Source organism: Lycium barbarum, chromosome 9 (assembly GCF_019175385.1).
Source record: "Lycium barbarum isolate Lr01 chromosome 9, ASM1917538v2, whole genome shotgun sequence".
NCBI lineage: Eukaryota > Viridiplantae > Streptophyta > Magnoliopsida > Solanales > Solanaceae > Lycium > Lycium barbarum.
In genome coordinates, this window is record NC_083345.1 from 26,739,293 (window position 1) to 26,761,031 (window position 21,739).

Below are 21,739 nucleotides of genomic sequence, written 5' to 3' on the forward strand. Positions count from 1 at the left end.
GCTCACGTTCTTGCACAATTTGCTCACGATTTTGCTATGCCAAGTTAGCCTAGATTACTACACTCAAGATCGCTAAGGGAATAGTAGGTGAATAAGACAAGAAAAATTTGCTAGAAAGAAGTTTTTTATTAAAGAAAACTTGATTGATTTTTTTGCTTGATGATTTATAAATTAATGACCCTCCTATTTATACTACTCACCTAGGGACTAGTATGTAAATAATAATTATTGTACAAGTCCCTACATATTTACAAATAAGCTCCTATTCTAAAAATCTCTACACAATTTGATTATTTCAAAGACTTTTCATGCAATTTCATAAAATTCTAATGTCTTCCATGAGAAATCTCCATATTTCTCTAGAACCTTCTCACATAAGCTAGTTTCCTTTTCATATAAGCATCTACATAAGCTTCCCATACCAAAAATAGTTTCATGTGACGCCTAGATGGCATGATGATGTGGCAAGTCATCACAATATTCTTTATAGATTTCATGGGAGTTAGTAAGTAAGATTTGTCAAGATAATCCAAAACAACAAGATAATTTGCCGATTAAACAAATGGATGACTCATCTATTTTTCTCATTATATTTAAAAAAAAAAAAAAAAAAAAAACGATGGTGCCTGCGTACTTGCCTTTTGATCACTTTCTAGTTCTGTTGGTCTCGAGTATAAAAAATTACAGATATTGTCAATCTGACAGCTACCTTTACTCTATGATATATGCCCATCCAACTATATTCTGTTATGACTTAAATGCATAGGCAGCTCTCCGAACTTTTTTAAATTTTTTTTTAATTTTGACATCTTAATTAACGAAATATTGTTTTCATTAAAGTCCTGAACTCATCCTTAAATGTGTCTATCAAATACAATTTGACTTATATAGTATTTTATCTTCGACGTAGCAACATGTTAATATATATTCTAATTTAATTATGCTATCTTTTAACTAAGATTAGCAACATTTGAGAGGGAAAAAAAAAAAGTAAGCTCTTAATTAAGCTGGCAGTGGAAGAGCAGAACCAGCAGAAACCGATACATCCATGACCTAAAGAATAGTTTACCACACGTCTAAATATTACTTCATCTTCATTATCACAATTTAATTTTTGCTTCTAATAAAAATTAGATTTAGAGGGTTTGATAGACACACTTGAGGACGAGTTTAGAAATTTAATAGGAACAACACTTAGTTGAGGTGCTAAAATAAAAAAAAATAAAAAAACAAGTTTAGGTGGCTGCATATGCATTAAGCCTTCTGATATTTACAAGCTTTTTAAGATGATCTCATCTCAACCTCCTAACTAGTCCGACCCGACGTGGTATTTGATTCAAATTCTTGAACTAATGTTAATTTGTTCTAAGAAATGCCAAGTTCTTTTTAATACTTACTGTAGTTAATTATGTTAGGGTGTTTGACTAAGCTTATGAACTTACCAAATTGATTTATAAGTTCTTTTTAGTTTATCTTAGGTTTGGTAAGCAACTATAGCTTTTCAGCAAGTATTATATTATTTTATCCTCAATAAATTTCCTAATTTTCAAAATATCTTTTGCAACAACAAAATTTATAACTTGCTTTTCACGCCGTATCTGTCGTTCCTTTTTATATATATATATATATATATTTATATTTTTTTTGCAACAAATTTAAGGGTATTCTAGTTATTCTAACAAAAGAACAATTTGTACACATTGTTTTTATCAAACACATTAACTTCTTATTACCAGTTTCAACATTTATATCCAAACACATAACTATTTATTTAGTATAAAAGCAGTTTCAGATCCTAAAAATACTTTTAAGCACTTAAAGCTTGTCAACTACTTATTTACAATAAACTAATTCAAACCGTCTCTAAGAAAGCTCAAATTTAATAAGGAAAACAAGAAACGGAAAACATTGAATTAAATAGTACTACTCCCTCTATCCCAATTTGTGTGACATTTTTTCCTTTTAAGTCATTCAAAAAAGAATGATACGTTTTATATTTAGTAATGACAATTCAACTTTATAAGCTTTTTATTTTATGCTTAATGAGATGATTTATATATAGAGTAGTACTCCCTCTATCACAATTTATAATTATTTGCACAAAGAAAAAAAATCATAGAAAGAAGTTTTATTAAGTGCCTTTGAATGGCTAAATTCTTGGACGATGCTATGATTTTCTGGAAGCTACATGCATATGTAACTTGATTATATACATAGTTCTTTCTTTGCTTAAGGAATAATTGGTTCGGTAGTGTTATGATGCAATATGGTCAATCCAGTCTGTCTTTGAAAGTATATTGTCATATTCAAAAAAAAAAATCAATTAACCGAAAAATTAGACAAACCGAAGCATTAAAAACCCGATCGAAACCGACCCATGAACAACCATACTCTTGTGAATTGTTCAAATATCAAAAGCCAAACGACTTGCAACTTAGTGACTTTTTCCTCTCCATGCCCGTTGAATGTAGCCATATGTTTAATCTCCAAACATTACTCGTTACCATAACATATATACGTTGAGATTTACAACCTATATAATTTGATCGAAATCATGAAATCCCATGTGCACTGGCAGTTCATGGTACATGATCAAACTGTGTAGTTTGCATATATTAAATCCTCCATGAGCCTTTGTGGGTTACCAATATTTCTAAACGAGTGCGCTCTGAGTGGTGTTTTATTTTCGCCTTCATTATCAAGAAGATGAAAGGCCTAGATGTTGAAGGTGAAGGTGAATATCAGAAGGGTGATCATCCAATCTGGGACGTTCAGGCTGAATCCAACGGCCATCCTTATCTCTAATCATGCCTTTGTTTTCATCCTGTCTCCAACTGGGAGGAACACAGTAGTGATCTTTCAAGAAATCACATGCTTTATTTACCAATGCTATATCCCTTCCCGTTGTAAGCACGAACCTTCTCCCTTTTCCATGATATCTGTCCACATAAAATGCCAAATCAACAGTCAACTACATTAATCCTTTATTAAAATATTAAAATATAGGTACATTGCAAAGGGATCTTACACTATTTGTATAATTAATTTGTTCTAGCAAGTACAATTTATACTTATTTTCTAAGTTATTACTATATTCCACTTCTTATAAACATGTAGTTATCATTTGATGTAATAAAGTATGTGATCATCTAGGACACTTTTAATATTTAATTATATTTTCAGTACGTTCCGTCACGTGCAAGTTAGATTTTTTATGAGCTAAGCAGGTACATATTCCTTCGGATAGTCGAGGCAATGACATCAAAATCATTGCATGTTTTAATATTATGTTGAAGTGTGTGATCATTTTATCTAAAAGTTTAAGTTTTTAGATAGAGCGTACTTCTTCAATATAAAGAATTGATAGTGTAAAATTTTGAAAAACTAACGGCATTATAAAAATTAATTTTATACCATTCGTGCATAGAAGTTAAAACTCTAGGAATGAAGTACTAATGTTTTGCAGGAACGAGCAACGGGTCCCCTAAGCAAATTGTTTACTCGGAGGGAAAGGATTATTTTTCTTTGAAAATTTTCTGTTTTTGTTATCAGAGTTTACACACGGTGGATTCGTGTGAATAAGATTTGAATGTCTATAAACTCCGGAACAATATGATTATTCTGATTAAACAAATGGATGATTGATGACTCATAATCTTTTCCTATTGATAGAAAAAAAAGGTGATAAGATTTGTCTGCGCACTTGCCTTTGTTTACTACTTCTATCATTTTCCATTTTGAAGTCTTCGTCCACGCATCTGTTCAAGATATGTGCTGAACTTTAATTAATTAGAGATCCCCAGTTGTCTACTTCAAAAGTCACAACTACCTTTAATATGATTCATATATGCACTACAATATATTTTCTCTTATGCAGAAGATTTTAAGATGATCTCTCTCCATTAATTATTTCGTACCAGAATCCACTAATGCGTAGACTTCTTTCAGACGTGAACTTATTTATTAACTTATGGTGTTTGAAGTTTTCATATGTCCACCGCAACTTGATTAATTATTATCCGGGTAGGTAACTTTGATATTTATTTATTTTGAACAGAACTTTGGATTAGCTCTTGAATTATGGGTCGTTTTATATTCTACGTCAGATAGTAGACTATTTAACCATTTTTTACTCGTACTAATGCCCTTAATGCATTAAAAATTGTAAGAAATATTAAAGTAAAAATAAAACTTGAACTTTATAGGTTTGGCTAAGATCGATTAGCTCTTAGTATTTTGTTTGATGCGAACTCAAGCTAAGTTAAGCTATAGCTCCAACGGATTATGCATTCTCTTTTTCAAGTTATACATTTCATACTTTAATGCGAATACAAAACATATATAAACCTAGAATTATTTTTTCTACCGAATTAATTGTGTAAATAGTTCTTATACCTTCATTTGATAAATTTAAACTCTTTTGTAATCATTAGTGAAATCCATTTTCTCCAATTACCCTGAATGTTTATAGCCGTCACTGGTGTATATTCAGTGTATAACAAGTATATGATGTATATACAAATTGATTATATAGTAATCATACTGCTAAAATTTGTAAAAACAAAAATTAGTAATTTTTTTATTGTGAATTTTGTTGGATTGCTGTGAAGTTTAAAAATCTCGTAGTTAATTATATGCAAAAAGTGCAAATTTTGTACTCCCTCCCTTCAATTTTTGTGACACTTTTTTTTAGTCAGTTAAAAAAATAATGCACCTGTGTATATTTAATAACTATTTAAACTTCTCATTTTACCCTTAATGTGATGATCTATAATTACACAAATATTTATGACTTATCTTAAACCATATCATATTTAATCTCCGTGCCCGAGTCAAACACCTTTCCCATGACTTGGCACCGAAGGAGTAATAAGAATTTAAAAAAAAAAAATGCAGTAAATGTGAGTATAGTTAAAGGCAAAATTAAGTACATTCAAGAAGTAGACTAACCCGTCAAGCAAGTGCAAATGAGCCTCCAAATTGTGAGCACAAACAGGATCATTTATAGGTTTCAAGAAAGGTGAATTCTTATGATCCAATGCTAGTTCTACTCCAACATGAGAATAACTCCATGGCAACCCTTCACATATCTTCATAACCATAGCCGGAGAGTGCTCGTTAAAAACCAAACCAGGTGACTTTGGAACAATGTCATGAACGTTCACAACTCTAAGCACTTTAACACCTAGCTCTTCAATTCTTTCTTTGAATCTTATGTTACCAACTCTTGGCCCTGAAAATGAGAAAACACAAATAGGCACAGCACTTGTATCTGCCCTTACATTTGAACCCGTTTCCACTATATCATACGCACTCAACATTGCTAGAGCACTGCCTAAGCTGTGTCCGGTAACTGTTATGCTCATTTCTTCATTTGGGTACATTTCTAATAATCTTTTTACTTCCGTTAGTATCTGTTCTCTTGCTGAGAACTTGCAGTACCTGTAGAGGAACATGTGTAGCATATAATCAATGAATGCAATCGTAGAGCCAGGATTGAAGTTTAATTATGGGTTTTAGATTTTAATACTTTCTAATTTATTAGGTTCAAAATTAATAATATGTACATATTCAATGATTTCTTAAAATATAAAGTATAAATCAAAGCTACTAGATCCTTCCGAACCCATAGCCAAGACACTCTCCCTTGCTCCTAAGTACACCTAAATTAATATTTTGATATTCTCAACGTGGAACATAGATAAACGTGCAAAAAATCATTAAAGTTGTAACGAATATTAAATTTCCTAAATTCTACACCCGATATTTAAGAGCATAATGAGTTAAATTAGATCAATATTTTTGACGCGAAAGATAGATATATACTAAATATTTCTGAACCCATCATAATTGTAAAAATATAATGGATTCAACTGAATTAAAAAAATCTATTCGGAGCATAGATATATATGTGAAAATCATTAAAATTTTAACAAATATTAAATTCTGGACTCATAAGTTTTAAAGTGTAATGGGCTCAATTAAATTAAAATTTTCAACTAGGAGCATAGAAATATATGTGAAAAAGTGATGAATTCAGTGTTGAAAAACAAAAAAAAAATTGAACCTATCAAATTAAAATTTTGGATCGTACCTGCAATTCTCGTCTTTATCAATGTAAAGTTCAAGAAACCCAGATTCCACCTTGACATAAGGATCAGGGCAAGGTATATTGTCTGCCGAAATTGGACGGAGGTAATCCATTAAATCAGCAATCCATTCCAAACGAGTCACAGTACCTCTCCATGCAATTGTTATGTCACGGCGACCTAATCGTTTCGACGTTTCGTCATTTGAAACAGCCACATAACCGATCCAATTCGCATTTTTGCTCCATACCTGTTGAGACATAATATAATTAAATAATATAAAATATATTTTCTCTAACCATTTGATTTTTTGGATGAAATAGACACATGAGGTTATGATTTCAAAATTCCCCATACCTTAGGCCAACGAGCTTGCATGAAGAAATTTGGCAGGTTTATATTTGAAGTTGCATAAAGGTAACGTGTGATATCGTAGCCATAGTTGGCCATGTCTAGTCCATCAAAAAACCTGTGCCGTGGAAATTTGCAACTCCCACAATACTTAGAATATGGATCAAAATCGAAAGCATCGTAGCAAGCTTGAGCCATTTCACCATATCGAATTAATTCAGTACGTAAAAGTGGATCCATTGGATCAAGCATGCCAACCCAATCATCTTGTCCGTGGATATCTTGCCATCGATCTGCTAATTCTGGTTCTTGAATTTTCGTCATTGTAGTAGAACTAGTACTAGTACTTTCACCTTCTTCAAATTGATCAATCGTCGTGTTGTCCCTTTCTTTTTCAAGCTCACTAATGATAGATGTGAGTGATTGGCTAGTTTTAGATGACAAGGAAGGTGTTCTTGTTGATAACTTGACTCTTTGGATAGGAAAATAAGAGGAAGAAAGCAATGCATCGGGTCTAAGAGTAGTACCTTCGCGTTGATGGGGTGTACTTGTTTGGAATGTAAGAATTGAGTTGGTGAGAGAAGCCATTGATATGTGGAAGATTGTGAAACTAGCTACAGATGAATAAGAGAGGTCAATGATGGGGCTAATATGAGGATGAAGAAATGATGGTGCATCTCGCGCTTTTATATAATTCAAAAAAGAAAAATGAAAGTCCGTAGAATAATAAAAATTAAGACCGCATGTATCACATGGAAGACTTATATGGTATTTAGTCTTCGAAGAGATTGACCTGAAGGCTTTCTCAAGAAGGTTCCGAATAATGACTTCCTTTATTTTTTTTATTAACTTTGTTAATATGTTTCTCCATTCGTTTCAATTATGGAGTTCAAAAAAGAATTTTTAAAATTGAAATTTATGATCTAAAATAAGTCCTAAATATTTGTGTGACTATAAATCATTTTATTAGAAATTAAAATATGTTCTTTTAAAATTAGATTATTTTTAAATATAAAAATGAAAAGAAGTGTGAGGCACATAAGATATTATTTCTCCACTTTTTCAAGAGAGCCTCCAAAAAAATGGAAAAAGTGTTCACTTATCAAATCAAGAAAGAATTAACCTTATTTTTTCATAAGTGTTATGTGATCAAATCGCAATACTTATTTAATTAGGAACAGTTTAATCAAAGCACCTATTTTTGTCTACGTGTTAATATTTTTTCAAGGGATGTGGGAATGACTAATTAGTCACTCTTTTTTATCCGGAGAGAGCACTAATTAATAAGTGGAGTACATCATATGTCCTATTCCTTTATATAAACTTTTACCACTTAGCGAGAGTACTTATTAAGACTCATTATAACATAATATTAAATAAAAATCGTACAATAATTATTCACGTATTACAGCTTTATGCTCGGCATAAACATAGTGGCATGATTATGTATCCGGTACCACTTATGAAAAACAAGAAACTTCAATTCATTAAAACACACCAAACTCATTTAACTTCAATTTGTAACTAGTAATCCTAAAATGAAATTAATCGATTTAATATAATGTATAGACCCGTAAAATCTCGTAAATTATGCAAACTAAGTTAGGCTTAACGAGAACCTTGAATAGAAAAGGAAGGGACAGTAAGTGCTGAAAGAAACATCTAAAATCAAAAAATAAAATAAAACTGAGAGGTGGGCATGTCATGGGAGGTATGTCACGCCTAGCTGAGCTTTGGAAGCTGAGAGCCACCTCGATAATATATGTAATTTCAATATTTAGAGTAGATTGTGTAAATGACACTATAGGTGATGTAGTTATGCTGTTTCAGAAAAGGGTCGCGACAAGACAAAGATCAACATCTTTTTTTCGAAGAGATTTTCTGACGAATTGAAGGGTCATTTGCACTTTTGCCTTACCTTCAAATGGGCTGGTATTTAATTTTGTCCTTCAAAATCGAATTTATACCTAGAGAAACATAAATTACGTATTATAATATTCACAAGTTATGTCAACATCCTTAAAGAACTTCTATCACGCTAGACATAAGTTCGATTCTGAAGGGCAGGAATTAAAGACCAACCCATTTGAAGGGCAGAATTAAAGGCCAATCCATTTGAAGGACAAATCGTGTAATTACTTCCGAATTGACCCTTGCTTAAAGGCCCACCCAAAAGCATTAATGACTATGACGCAAAAGGTATGGCTGCTCATGGCCTCTATATTTGGTTTGGTTGTTATATTGTTTACGTGTCTCCTTGCAAGTGGTGACCCAAAAATAAAGGAAAAATCTAGTAAGTCTTGATCTTCATATTTTAAAATTCGTTTACATTTTAATGATGCCTTGCATTGAATATGGTATAACTAGTTAACTTACCCGCGCGTAGGGCGGTCCACAAATTTATCTTTTTTTTCTCATAAATTTAATCAATATAGATGACAAAATTCTTATAGAACTAAAAAAAAAAAAAAAATTGAAAACTTCTAGCAGAAAACTAATTGTAAGACACTCTGACAAAGGTTTCTATACTAATCTCGCCTCTCACACAATCACACACAAAATATCAAACAAAATGGGAAGGAGAATTGAATATAAAACTCGCAAAAACTTTCATATTCTTAAAAAGCAATAGAAAAATAGACAATAATAAATTAACTTCTACAAGTCATTAACATTTAATGTGATTGTTACCTTGTCGGAAGTTGGAGTAATTGTATCTCGAGGCTTTTAGACTGAAAATAAATTTAAAACAAATAAAATAAAAAAAGACACAAAGATAAGCAAATGCTATCGAAAACCACAAAACTAATATCGTGCATTAAAATGTTTATTCAAGTAAAAGATTCAATTATATTTTCAGTCTTAATTTTATTTTTTATTTTAAAAAAAAAAAACTATATAAGAAGAACAAATGAGAGCTAATATGATGTTTGCCCCACATTTTTGGAAACCTGCAAGTAGCATCTGAAAAATTATCAAAATTAACCAACAAAAATTGCAAAGGCAATGAAAACTAAAAGAAAGTAAAGCAAATGAATACAGCCTACCTTTCTCATACAAACTTTTAAACAACTATTGCTGATAGGTAAGGAGAAGAGGACAGAAAAAAATACATTGGCGATTATATATACTTTCTGTATTTTAAGTTTTTTTATTAGATGCACTACTACCAAAGAGCACAGCCATTGTTCCATCTCCTTTTCTAAGTAATTTGTCCATCTAATTACTCATTCTTTCACGCAATGCATTTCCCTCTTGCCATTACCTGCTAGCACGCTTATTTTTGGGATTTTTCTCTACTTCATTTACTTGCTTTTAGCGATTTTCAATAACAGAAAAGACGTTAACTTCATAACACTCCCTAAAGTTGCTGGTGCGTGACCTCTAATTAGCTATCTCCGCCTTTCTGGTGGCTCTCTGCCTCCTAAAATTTTCGAGCTCATGGGCAGATAGATCTCTTGGGTTTTATCATGAATTAAATTTATAGGGTTTTCTAGAGTATTTTTTGGTGAGAATTAAAAGGGTTATAAATGTGTTGAGGACCTCTTCATGTTTTACGTTTCAGTTTTTCACACACTATCCATGTTTCCACACAAATTGATAACTAATCATGGAGGAAGAGGTTGAAAACAGTTACAATTATAATTAGATATAAATATTACAAAAAAATGGGTTTAGACTTTACTGGAAACAGATTCAATGTATGACAAACATATTGGTCCTGAGTTAATGTGCTTTATTGCAAAGTTTACGTGGGCTGAACATTTTTACTTCACCATTTACTTTATGAGGTTTGTATTAATTCAATTAATTAGTAGATTTTGTTAAGAAAAAATGGCAAAAAAAGGAGCAAAAAGATAAATATGAATGCTAGACATAGAGAGGTGCCACATCACCTTGTTTATGCCTAGCTTTATAGATTAGGGCTGCAGGACCACCTACTACCACCCTCTATATATGGATGGATTCAATGAATAGACCATCCCTACAAAGGCAAGGCCTATCCAAATGAACCACGAGTTAATGGAAACTTGCAAAAATGAAATCAATGATCTTTTACAAAAAAAAAGATAATAAGACCCTCTAGATCCCCTTGGAGCTGTTCAGCATTTTATGTAAATAAAAATGCCGAAAAAGAAAGAGAATCTCCCAGATTAGTTATAAATTACAAACCTTTAAATAAGGTACTACAATGGATTAGGTACCCGATACCTAATAAAAAAGATTTATTAAAAAGAACTTACAAAACAAACATCTATAGTAAGTTTGATATGAAATCAGGATTTTGGCAAATACAAGTTGCTGAAAAAGATAAATACAAAACTGCATTCAATGTCCCTTTTGGGCAATATGAATGGAATATTATGCCTTTTGGGTTAAAAGATGCCCCGTCTGAATTTTACTAGAAGAAGATGAAGTGTTGTCATTTTCTAAAATAGTATAGAGTTCATTTTTTATCTTATCATCAACTTCGAGAAGATTTATCTTCTTTTTCTTTCTATTATTGACTCGACACTCATTAGACTTGTGGCCTGTTTTGCCACATGTCCAGCATGTATCTCCAGAATTCTTTTTTGGTGATCTTTTAAATCTTTTCTTTTTATAAGAATTATCTACATTCTTGTTTTTCCTATAATGAGGTTTTGAAGTAGTAGATTTCTTTGCTATTTTACTCTATTTTTTGGATGGAGCAGAGATTTTTTCAAAACCAAAGTCTTGACAAAAGCTTCTTAAATCCTTTCGAGATTGTTGTTGATCTTTTTTCAAGAAATGTTTTAGTTTTAAATCTGTGCATAGATCTAATCCAGTTACATTAATATAACTAATTATATCTCCATAGGTAAGGTTTTCATATGAGATTCTTCCATTGAACCTATCCTTGATTTTGGTTCTAACCTTTTCGGCGAATAATGAAGGTAGACCGCTAATAAATCTCTCTTTCCAAAAATCATTACCACAGTCTTCTCTTATCATAACTTTTTCTAAGAACATATCTTTATACCACCTAAAATCATCTAATTTGGGGCATTTAAGATTGTTTAATAATTTTAAAACTTCTATCTTGGAAAAGTTTTGGTTCTCCAATGAAGTGTTTAGCAATACTGTAAATTAGTGTTGCTGAAGCATCTTCCATTGCTTCCTCAACGACTACTTGGTTATTTCCTTCCATTTTTAATACAGAACCTATGGTTATGGCTCCTAAAATTTGGGCTCTATTATCTTCAGAGAGATAATTATCCCACCAATTTTTTAACATTCCTGTGAAACCAAAAATAATTAGAGAAGCAGCATATCTATCTCCAGCATGCTTAATTTTGTAAGTTGTGATAGCCATACCCATTTCGTGTAATATTTTATAGATTTTGCTTTCTGCTAATCCATCTATGTTCCATTCAGATATATCGTTTCCACTATGTGACGTACTAGTGCGAAACTGATCTTCTTCAAATTGGACATCTGGGAAGGAGGGTTTTTTGTAATAATTATTTTTCGTAGAATATCTTGGGTTAATAGTTAACTTACGAATTTCTTTGTCATTAGTACTTAAAGTTTTAACCCCACTAGTGCCAGTTTTCTTTGAAGTCTTTGCTTCAGATATTTTTAACTGTTTATTAATTTTGTCAAGAAAATCTTCCTCAAGATTAAACTTATCAGGTAATTGTGGGAATTTTTCTTTAGAAAATTCTGGGAGTTTAAATATTGGATGTTTCTCCAAATTAGTACTAGTTGTAGTTTTTGAATGAGCTACTTGTTTACTAGTATCTTTTAATAATTGGTTTGATACTACATGTAATAACTGGTTTGTATAATTACTTTGCTGAATCAATTTGTTGATGTCCTTAGTTTTAGGATCACTATCAATATTGGTTCCTTCTCTTTTAAAAGGAGTTGCAGTAATTATTTCTTTTCCTACTGGAATAAAGATTTCCTCTAATGGTGGAATAGTTGATTCGACTATCCCTTTGGCCATTGTGTGCCATTTGTTGACTAACATGGACAAAGATTCCTTTTGGTTTGGAATTTGCCTTGTTAATTCAAACCATTTGAAGAATTTTATATTACTCTTACACCTAGTTAGGTCACTAATCCAATTAGCTTTGAAATCTATCCTAGCTTCAAAGCTATAGGTATCCATGTACCAATCTAATTTCTTTTTGTTCCTTGGACTTTTCATTTCTTTGTCTAAGGCTAAAAGATCTGGTTTAAAGTTGTTGGCCCTAATCATTCCTAGGGAATCTCCTTTTACTTCTTTTTGTAAATCCATATCACTAGCAGTTGGGCTTCCTGAGTTAACTTCAAATTGTTGTGAATGGTAATAAACTTTAGGGATAGTATTTGTAAAATCTACTCCTTTAAGTTTTCTATTAATCTCATCTATAAAATTATCATGGCGATAACAGCTGCCAAGTCATTTAGGTTCATTTATACGCAAGTAACTCACATGCATTGGCAAAAGGTGGGAACAGGGATATTTTCCAGTGATACTGGTGACTTAGGTGGTAAAGTGAATTAGATGATACGTACCTTGTCCAAGTATGAATCCAGGCATGGAATTCGGCGCCTGGACATTACAAGCTGGGAAAAAAAAGCAGTTCTTCTATAAGAAAAGATTCCAGCAATAATTAAGAGCCAAAAAGCCACACATTTGATGTCAAGTTATTTAACATGCTATAGGACCATCATACACGTGTATTAAGCACATGATTCCTCAATAAATTTCCAAATAATCAAATATTTATATAAGCTTTAAAAAAACTAAAAGGAAAATGTAAAAAGAATATCTGACATAATTCATTTGCTTTTTTTCTTTGAGATATTCCCAAGTCGCGAAGCATTTTTACCTCAGTCCATTTCTATTATCTTTTCATTTTTATATTTCTTTTTTTTTAAATGAATATTTTAAATTTCTTTTGAGCTAAAGACTAAAACTTCATTAAAATTCTTTGATGCATTACAGGATTTTAATACTACCTGCGTTTATTCTGAAAGGTAATACCAGAAAAGAAGCTTAGGGGTATACCTGGTGCTGGTGAATGATGCGAATCATTAGCATTAAGCCAATTGCATCAAAACTATTGGGAAGAACTGTACCGAAATGCTCATCAATTACTGAAAGCGGGCCTGAAATCACACAAATGTTTATCATTAATCTCATTGAAAATCCAAGAATTTGCATTATTCCTATCAAAATTAGCAATTGCAGATTTCAGCATGTGCTGAAGGTGTTTGAAAATTATCATAATACAGATTGGGAGAAGGAGATCTCAACTTAATTTAACAGATTAAAGGCAACATGAGATAGTCCTAAGAACTGCATATACAACTTTGGTTAAACATCTCGATCTGGAATTGACAGGATACTTTTGAAATCTGATTTATTTAAGATAAATACTCTAAGAAGCACAATCAGGATATTTATCTGCAGCAAGGTACATGACAACGAAAGTTTACTCTTAACTCACTACTTCCCATACCAGTAAAAATATCATAAAACATGGTCTGTTCTCCAAAGAAATCATCACAGAAAAGGTACCTAATCAAATAAAAGGAAAAAGTAAGTTAAATCATATTTAACAAGGAAAGTTAACCACTCTATTATCAGTAGGAAAGCTATACTGTTTCAAAGTGAGTTACAAATCAAAAGCTTGGTATTCAAATAGGGAAGTCGTAGAGTACTCAGAAGAAGCAGTATCCATGAGCAGCTTGTGCTAACTCCTGAAAAGGACCTCATATGGATATTTTTTTGAGCTGGCTTCAGCAATATGTGGAATTAATGGAGGCTCATCAATCTCCTGAACACAGTGGAAAGTATATGCCATAAATACTACATCTAATCAACATGAACATTGCTACAACATTTTTCGTATCTCCCTATCAATGGGATGGACCAGACTAAATCATGAGTTAACAGAAAATCGAATAAGCACATAGTTGATTCTTTTTCTTTTTCTTTTTCTTTTTTTTTTAATCAAGTGAAAGTATTTTCATTCATAAACATGGCCAAGAACGACCGTATGCAAGGGATATACTAAAAGATAAATAATCTACAAAAATATGATTCTCTACAAACTCCACCCAATCCTCTATACAACTAGGAACTTTCTGATTACACCAAAAGAAAATAAGGGAGCGAAGACTACTACTCAATTGAGAAAAACTTGACTCTCTTCCTCCAAAAGCTCTCTTGTTTCTCTCATTCCAAACTACCCACATCAATGCAAGCGGAACCATGTTCCGAGCCCTTTGTCTTCTCGTCGTTCTCTCGCTCTTCCAACTAACCATCAACTCTTTCACAATTCTTGACATTGCCCAATGAACCACCCAAACATGCCCCACCACAGTCTCATGGTAAACCTAAAATGTAGAAGAAGATGGTTCACGTCCTTTCCCGTCTCCTTGCACATGTAGCACCAACTGACTCAAACAACCTTCCTCTTTCTAAGATTTTCCGCCGTCAAAATCACTCCTCTAGTGGCTAGCCAATTGAAGAAACACACCTTCCTTGGCACACTTGGAACCCATATTGCATTACATGGGAAATCAACTTCCTCCCTAACCAAAAGTTTCTCATAAAAAGACTTCACCAAGAACACTCCGTTATTTCCCTTGGCCCACCACGACACACCGGGATTATCCACCCGATTGACTTGCCTATAAAGCAAATCTATCAATCTTTGAAACTCGTCCACTTCCCAATCTTGAAAACACCTTCCAAGTCGGGCCATGAGCTAAGGTTTGGTAAGAAGGGTAAGTTGAGCCCTCGATATATTGGACCATATAAGATCATTCGTATAGTGGGTACAGTAGCATATGAGCTGGAATTGCCTTCGGAGTTAGAGTCTGTGCATCCAGTATTTCATGTATCTATGCTTCGTAAGTGTGTTGGAGACCCTTCAAGAGTTGTGCTAGTGAATGATACCCAGGTGACCGAGCAGTTATCGTACGAAGAGACTCCAATGGCTATATTGGACAGACAGGTCCGTCGGTTGCGAACCAAGGATGTAGCCTCCGTTAAAGTCTTGTGGAGGAATAAGAATGTTGAAGAAATGACTTGGGAAGCGGAAGAAGCGATGAAGATTAAGTACCCGCATTTGTTCCCAGCAGTACGGGAGGTGCAGCCAGAGGCATCACTTTTCTCAGGTATTATTTCATTTCAGTTATCGTGATTAGTCGTGTGGGGCCATAGTATTGTATGTTATAGTATGTGTCCCTGTGAGGCATTATTTTGGGTTGTTGCGTACAGGATGGATTGATATAAGTACAGGGGAAACTATGCTGAAATTTTTATAACCCAGGATTGTTCGAACATTCGAGGACGAATGTTCCTAAGGGGGAAAGAATATTACACCCCTCGTCTTCGTAGTGGTAGAACTTATGATTTCCTAGTTGGGTATGCCTTGGGAATTGAGACTCGAGCCCGAGTTTTGGAGATAGAAAGTGTCCTACCCCGTGTGCAATGGTACCAGCAGGAATTCCTGGTGAACTACGGGGTTAGAAGTTGAACGAATCGACCCGACGCGATCTGAACTGAATTGGAAAAGTCTGCAGACACCAGTCAAGATCGACGAGTCGTCGAACCTGTCGACGGGCCGTCGTTGTGCGGCGTCGACAGGGTTCCGCAGCCTTGCATTCTGCAGACCCAGGTCGACTCGTCGAACCGGACCACTGAAGCATTTAATTCTCCGAGTATAAATACGTGGTCCACGACTTTATGTCTTATTTCTCTCATTCCCAGATCAGAAAACCCTAATATTTTGCTCCCCCAACATTTATGGCATAGTAGTGAAGATTTGACAAGACCCGAACCCTGTAAACCCGAGCTTGTGAAGAAGAAGGTTGTTTCTAGGGTTTCTCCCAGAATGGGAAGCTTAGGGAGTTGAAGTTAAAGTGATTCTTGGGATTCTTGACCCCTCAAGGTATGTAAATGATTCCTACCCCTGTATTTGAGTTTGCTATCAAGAGCTTTAGTGATTTTAGGTAAAGAAACGGTATTTGTGGAAGTGATAGATTGATGAAGGGTAAGGTAGTGGCATGAGACTATTTTAAAGAAATGATTAGGGATGGATTTACGTGTATTTGGATATATATAGGCGCTATCATTGTAAGCTTATAAAGGAGATGGTCGTCTATGATTCGTTAAGCTTTATACGTGCTTGGGGATGATTAGTAAGCAAAGCAAGTAGCCTAATTAAGGCTTATGTTGTCTTAATTGTAGATTTACAAGTTCAAGAAGTAGAAGTTGGGCGATTTGATATACGTCAAGGTATGTTAAGGTTATTCCCTTTTTTTTTTGGCATGATCCTATGATATGAACCGATAAACGAGTAAGAGAGTTTCCATATTACTCTATTCTTACAAGTACTAAGAGAAATACAGTTTTGATGTTCCCGTACCCCGGCTATGGTATTTTCCCCATATACAGATCTTATGATTTCCTGTCCTAGTAGTATGAGTTCAGTAAGGCCCATGAGAGGCAAACCATCATTTTATTGTTTGAGAATCATGTCGTTCAGTTTTACTTGTACTACGCATTTACTTCCAATTCTCAGGGGTATGAGTGAAAGGCGCACTTGATAGGGGGTGAAGGTGTGACCTATGATATTACGTTCTATGTGAGACCCTGATTCTGGCAGTGGAGACCCTCTAATAAGTTCATAGATTGCGGCGCCCAAGGAGAATATGTCAACTTTGTCGAGATGATCATAGTACTCGTTAAGTATTTCTTGGGGCATATAACGTGCATCGCCCTCTTCAATTGGCTGGCTCTTATCCAGAAGAGTTGCACATCCAAAATCACCAAGCTTATATACACCACTTTTCACATAAATATTATCTGGCTTTACATCTAAATGAGCTACCCCTCTGTGATGTATATATTGCAATGCCTTGGCTACCTGCATATCAGAAAACATCTTAAGAATCAATATTTTTACCTTAATTTGAACAACCATTTCCCTCAGCCTTCCCATCCCACAATTAAAACACACACAGACTCAAGAACAAAATACAAGCAAAGGAAAGTTAAAAGTAAAACGAGTCAGTAGACAATAGAAGAACTCAAAGCATTTCAAAGAAGATCACTCAGAGACTCAGACTAGGACCAATACCTCAAAAGATTTTACTATACAGGTCTTCTGCCTCTCAAAATTGGAATACAGTTCCAGTTGTGTTTCAAGCTAGAGAGTAGTAATAATCCTAAGATACGTGATATAAAACAACTTCCCTACCAACTAAAAAGGAGTTATTTGGACACAAACAATCAATGGTATCAACTTCCATACCAGATATAAGGTTGATTTTTTCTTCTTCTTCAATTTTTTTTGACAACCATGGACTGATCCTCTTTTCTCATGAGAGATTCAAAAAGCACTAAACCTAGTACAGGTTTTTTGGGCTATATGATGCATTTGAATGAGAATTAAGTTATAAAAGTAACACCGTTCCAGTAGAAACAATAATGGTACTAAATTTGGATATTGTATTTTCATGAAACACCTTAAAAACATTACGAAATATAGTATGTTGGAAGTATTAAGAGGGTAGATTAGGTGCTAACTTTACTACAGTTGCTTCCCCTAAATATCATATGGAAATCACAGTTATTTTAGCAGGTGAAATTTTGTGATTGGTGATATGATCATTGGTTATGTACATAGTCGAAAATCATCTCTTTGGTAGAGATAAATTATCATTGTTTACAAGATATATCTCTTCCTTTTAACTTTTTCCAGACTTATAAGACAGTCAGACTCTGTACATGCCACGAAACAGCTCTTTACGATTCCAACAAGAGACGCACCTGATACATTGCTTCCAAAAGTTCTACCTCCGAATATAGTTTAGAATATTTTTTGTTGGATAAGCTGTGGCCACAGAGCTCCATTTGGATGTAAAGGTGTTCATTTTCAAACCAAGAAGAATAATAGCCAACTACATTCTCATGAGGTCCTGTAAGTATGAATAAGAAAGATGTTGAAATAATTATCTCTGGGGTAGCTTAAATGATAATATTGGCAACAGAAGTAGATCAGCATGCTACCTAAAGCAGCTAAAGCTTGCACTTCCATCAAAGCCTTTCTCCTGGAAGAACACAATCAAAATGCATAAATATGACTGAACTACATCGAATAAGATTTGTCAAGAAAAATACACTGTGGAAAATATTTTATGTCATATCCAGAGTGTTAAAAGAAAGGAAAGATCACCTATCTGTGTCTTGACGTAACTGTTTAGTGCTATGTTTCACTGCATACATACATCCATCAATTCTCTTAAAGACTTTGAAAACGCGGCAGAAGTTCCCGCTACCAATTTGCTGAAAGAATAAAAAGGGTTTTAGATAGGTTGAAAAAAAAAATTAAGAAAGTATTAGTAGGAGTCTAGAATACAAGCATCAAACGTACCTCAATTTCATGGAAATCAGTCCGATACCATGACAGACCATCATTACCAAAAATTGCAGGGTTAAAACCTACAGATCAAAGAACTAGTACCATTAGGAATTTAACAGAAAACAAAACAATGATTCTGCCACAAAGAACAGGAGATCACACTCTAATTTTCTTTTGAAGTACTAAGCTGTTACAAGGAAAATAGAATCCACCAATTATTCAAACTCAATGACCAGTACCTGGGCACTTGGATCTCCGGTTTCCAAAAGGATCAAAATCTATCTCGGAAGCATCCCCGAGATAAGGGTTTCTAATGCAAGGAGGAGGCATGACTCGATATCTTAAAGCAATAGCAGATTGTGACACATAACTGGGACCCTTTTCTGGCTCACTTATCTTTTCTGATTCTATTTCGTCTGTCCAAAAGTATCTGTCGGGATATCTGCCATATCTGCTAGCTGTTGTTGGTCAGGTAAATCGGAAGTAAGAGACATTACCGATGCAACATCTGCAAAGATGAGCACCATGAAAAGAGACCATAAGAAAGTCAATTTACAATTTTACAATTAATTATGGAAGATAATTGTGCATACAACAAACTTCAAAACATGCTAAAGTGGAAAGAGAGAGAGAGATCTCCAGATTCAAAAGGTGTACGACAGTAACAAGGATAAAGGCTAAAAATAGAGGCTTCAGGTTTCAGCTGCTCGGATCATAAAGCACTATGATCACGTAAGGGATATTCATACTGTACAATACGGTATCTTAAACTTTCAAAGATTATATTCTGTTCTAATTTTCTTCAATATCATCAGAATGAGTTATTAGTTTGTCACTTATATGTTATCCATCTATCTTCATTCTTAGATTTCTAATAACCTTACCTTACTCAACGCATTCGTCATGCCTCAATAGTAGAACAAAAACAAGAAAATGGAAGAAGAGAGTTTTGCATGAAAAAAAATTAAATCTTGATAGAGCTGGTAATGATTCCACATATGAAAAGTGAAGTGAAACGGACAACAAAGTATGAGAGTATGTCATACCCAGTCGCTGCCTCTTTTTGCTACAGTGAAAAGCTTCTCAGGTGACTTGGGACAAGGCGTATAATCATCCTGAAAAAAAAGGGGGAAACCACAATATGACATATCGAAACTACAGCCCGTAATTAGGGAAAAAATCACAACTTTTAAAACTCCGGTATGGAAATTACCTTATCAAGATCAAGCCCATTACAAATTGCAGGCGTATCAGGTGTTATGTAGTCCGGAGTACTGCATCCTAAATTTAATTAATTGAAGAAAAACACTAGATGATATAATGTGAAAACCAAAGATCGGGAATTCGGTGTAAGAGTTTAAAAATCAAACCCCTAGCCAACATAAAATTGGACAGCAAATCAATCAATCAACTTCACATTAATAAGTCCCCAATTAACATCCAGGGACCAAAGGTCAAAATTGGAACGAGTTCGAATCTCAGTGGCTACTCTATGAGTTGATTTCTCAGATGGTCACTCAACTACTCACTCCGTTCCAATTTATATGACACTCTTTACTTTTTAGTCAGTCCCAAAAAGATTTAGCAACAATTTAACTCTAAATTTCTCATTTTAACCTTAATAAAATGATTTCTAGTTTTTTAGGCCACAAGATTCAAAAGTTAACTTTCTTTCTTAAATTTCGTGACCACTCAACCCCTAATCTACGTCTGATTCATTCAAACCCATTTCCTTGAAACCAAAAAATTTTAAGGGATGAGATTTTACCAGAAGAAGTCTTGGCTGAGAATGAAATCCTTTTCAGCCACATCATCAGCATCAGCTTTATCATCAAAATTCAACGGCGAGATTGAAGGGAAATGAGATTGAGCTGCTTCTTCAGAATCTAGAAGCTTCTGGAATCGAGAAGGATTTTGTAAAGGAACATTAGAAAATGTGGATTGCAGCTGTTGTTGATTAGGTAGTGGAGGTAGGGAAACAGTGAAGTGTCTGGAAAGCTTCTTGCCTTTTTTGTTGCTTCTTCTCTGTCTAGTGCTAGTTCTATTTAGGGATTTCCTCTCCGTCAGCTGGAAATGCAGTTTCTTGTAGAGAGATTGTGTGTCAGTGTTTTGCTAATGGGATTTAGCAGATTGGGGAGATTTCAAATTTGAGCGGGTTTAATATATTTTGGGCTGGTGGAAATGGAGCCAGGCGTTTTTTGTTGGGGTGCTCTTTAAATTTTGCCTCTCTCATAATATTTGTGTTCTTTAAGTTTTGTTCTTCGTTTGGATACCTGAGATTCTAGATTCAAACTCCGCTCATGTATAAAATAAAAAAAAAAAATCACAAGGTAGGGCTGGGGGAGTGTATGCCAGATCCGGCATACAATCCTTAAGTAAAACCTAAAGTTATGCCGGAGGGGGCAGACTTTGCTTTGAGACATATATTATACTTTTTTTACTTTTCAAGGCAAACTTTTAATTATGCCTTAAGGAAAAGTTCCGCCTTATGGGGCATACTTTTAATTATGCCTTAACTAAAAGTGTGCCCCATAAAATATAACTAAAAGTATGCCCCATAAGGCAGAACTTTTCATTAAGAGCCCGTTTGGATTGGCTTATAAGTTGCTTATAAGTTGTTTTCAGCTTTTTTGAATGTTTGGTTGGCCAGCTTAAAGTCACTTTGTGCTTAAAATAAGCTCAAAAAAATAATTGGGCCCATTTGACTTAGCTTATCTAAAGCAGCTTATAAGTTGAAAACAGCTTATAAGCCAAAAAAAATAAGTTAAACTACCCCAACTTATTTTTTTTAGCTTATAGGTTGTTTGCAGCTTATAGGCATAAGCCCATCCAAATAGGCTACTAAAAGTCATTTTTTTGCGCGGATTGCCCTTCTTTTGGGGTGGTCTTTAAATTTTGCCCCTCATA

General features: G+C 34.0%; 1 protein-coding gene and 1 pseudogene across 2 annotated transcripts; both read right to left on the minus strand.

Moving 5' to 3' along the window:
• Positions 1 to 2,113: 2,113 nt before the first annotated feature.
• LOC132610691 (phospholipase A1-Igamma2, chloroplastic-like) lies at positions 2,114 to 14,233 on the minus strand. 2 transcript variants are annotated; one of them, XM_060325041.1, is made up of 9 exons: positions 14,118 to 14,233; positions 13,916 to 13,974; positions 13,462 to 13,562; positions 12,966 to 13,016; positions 9,132 to 9,172; positions 6,447 to 7,050; positions 6,095 to 6,339; positions 4,951 to 5,442; positions 2,114 to 2,939 (listed from the first exon to the last, which is right to left on the minus strand). In XM_060325041.1, the coding sequence occupies exons 1-9, from the start codon at positions 14,135 to 14,137 to the stop codon at positions 2,699 to 2,701; spliced, it is 1,854 nt and encodes a 617-aa protein (XP_060181024.1). In that variant the 5' UTR covers positions 14,138 to 14,233; the 3' UTR covers positions 2,114 to 2,698. The 2 variants fall into 2 exon arrangements, with proteins under 2 accessions (XP_060181024.1, XP_060181025.1); XM_060325042.1 differs by lacking the exons at positions 13,462 to 13,562; positions 13,916 to 13,974; positions 14,118 to 14,233 and having other exon boundaries at positions 6,447 to 7,054.
• Positions 14,114 to 21,065, minus strand: LOC132611796 (wee1-like protein kinase; annotated as a pseudogene).
• Between the last annotated feature and the right edge of the window lie 674 nt (positions 21,066 to 21,739).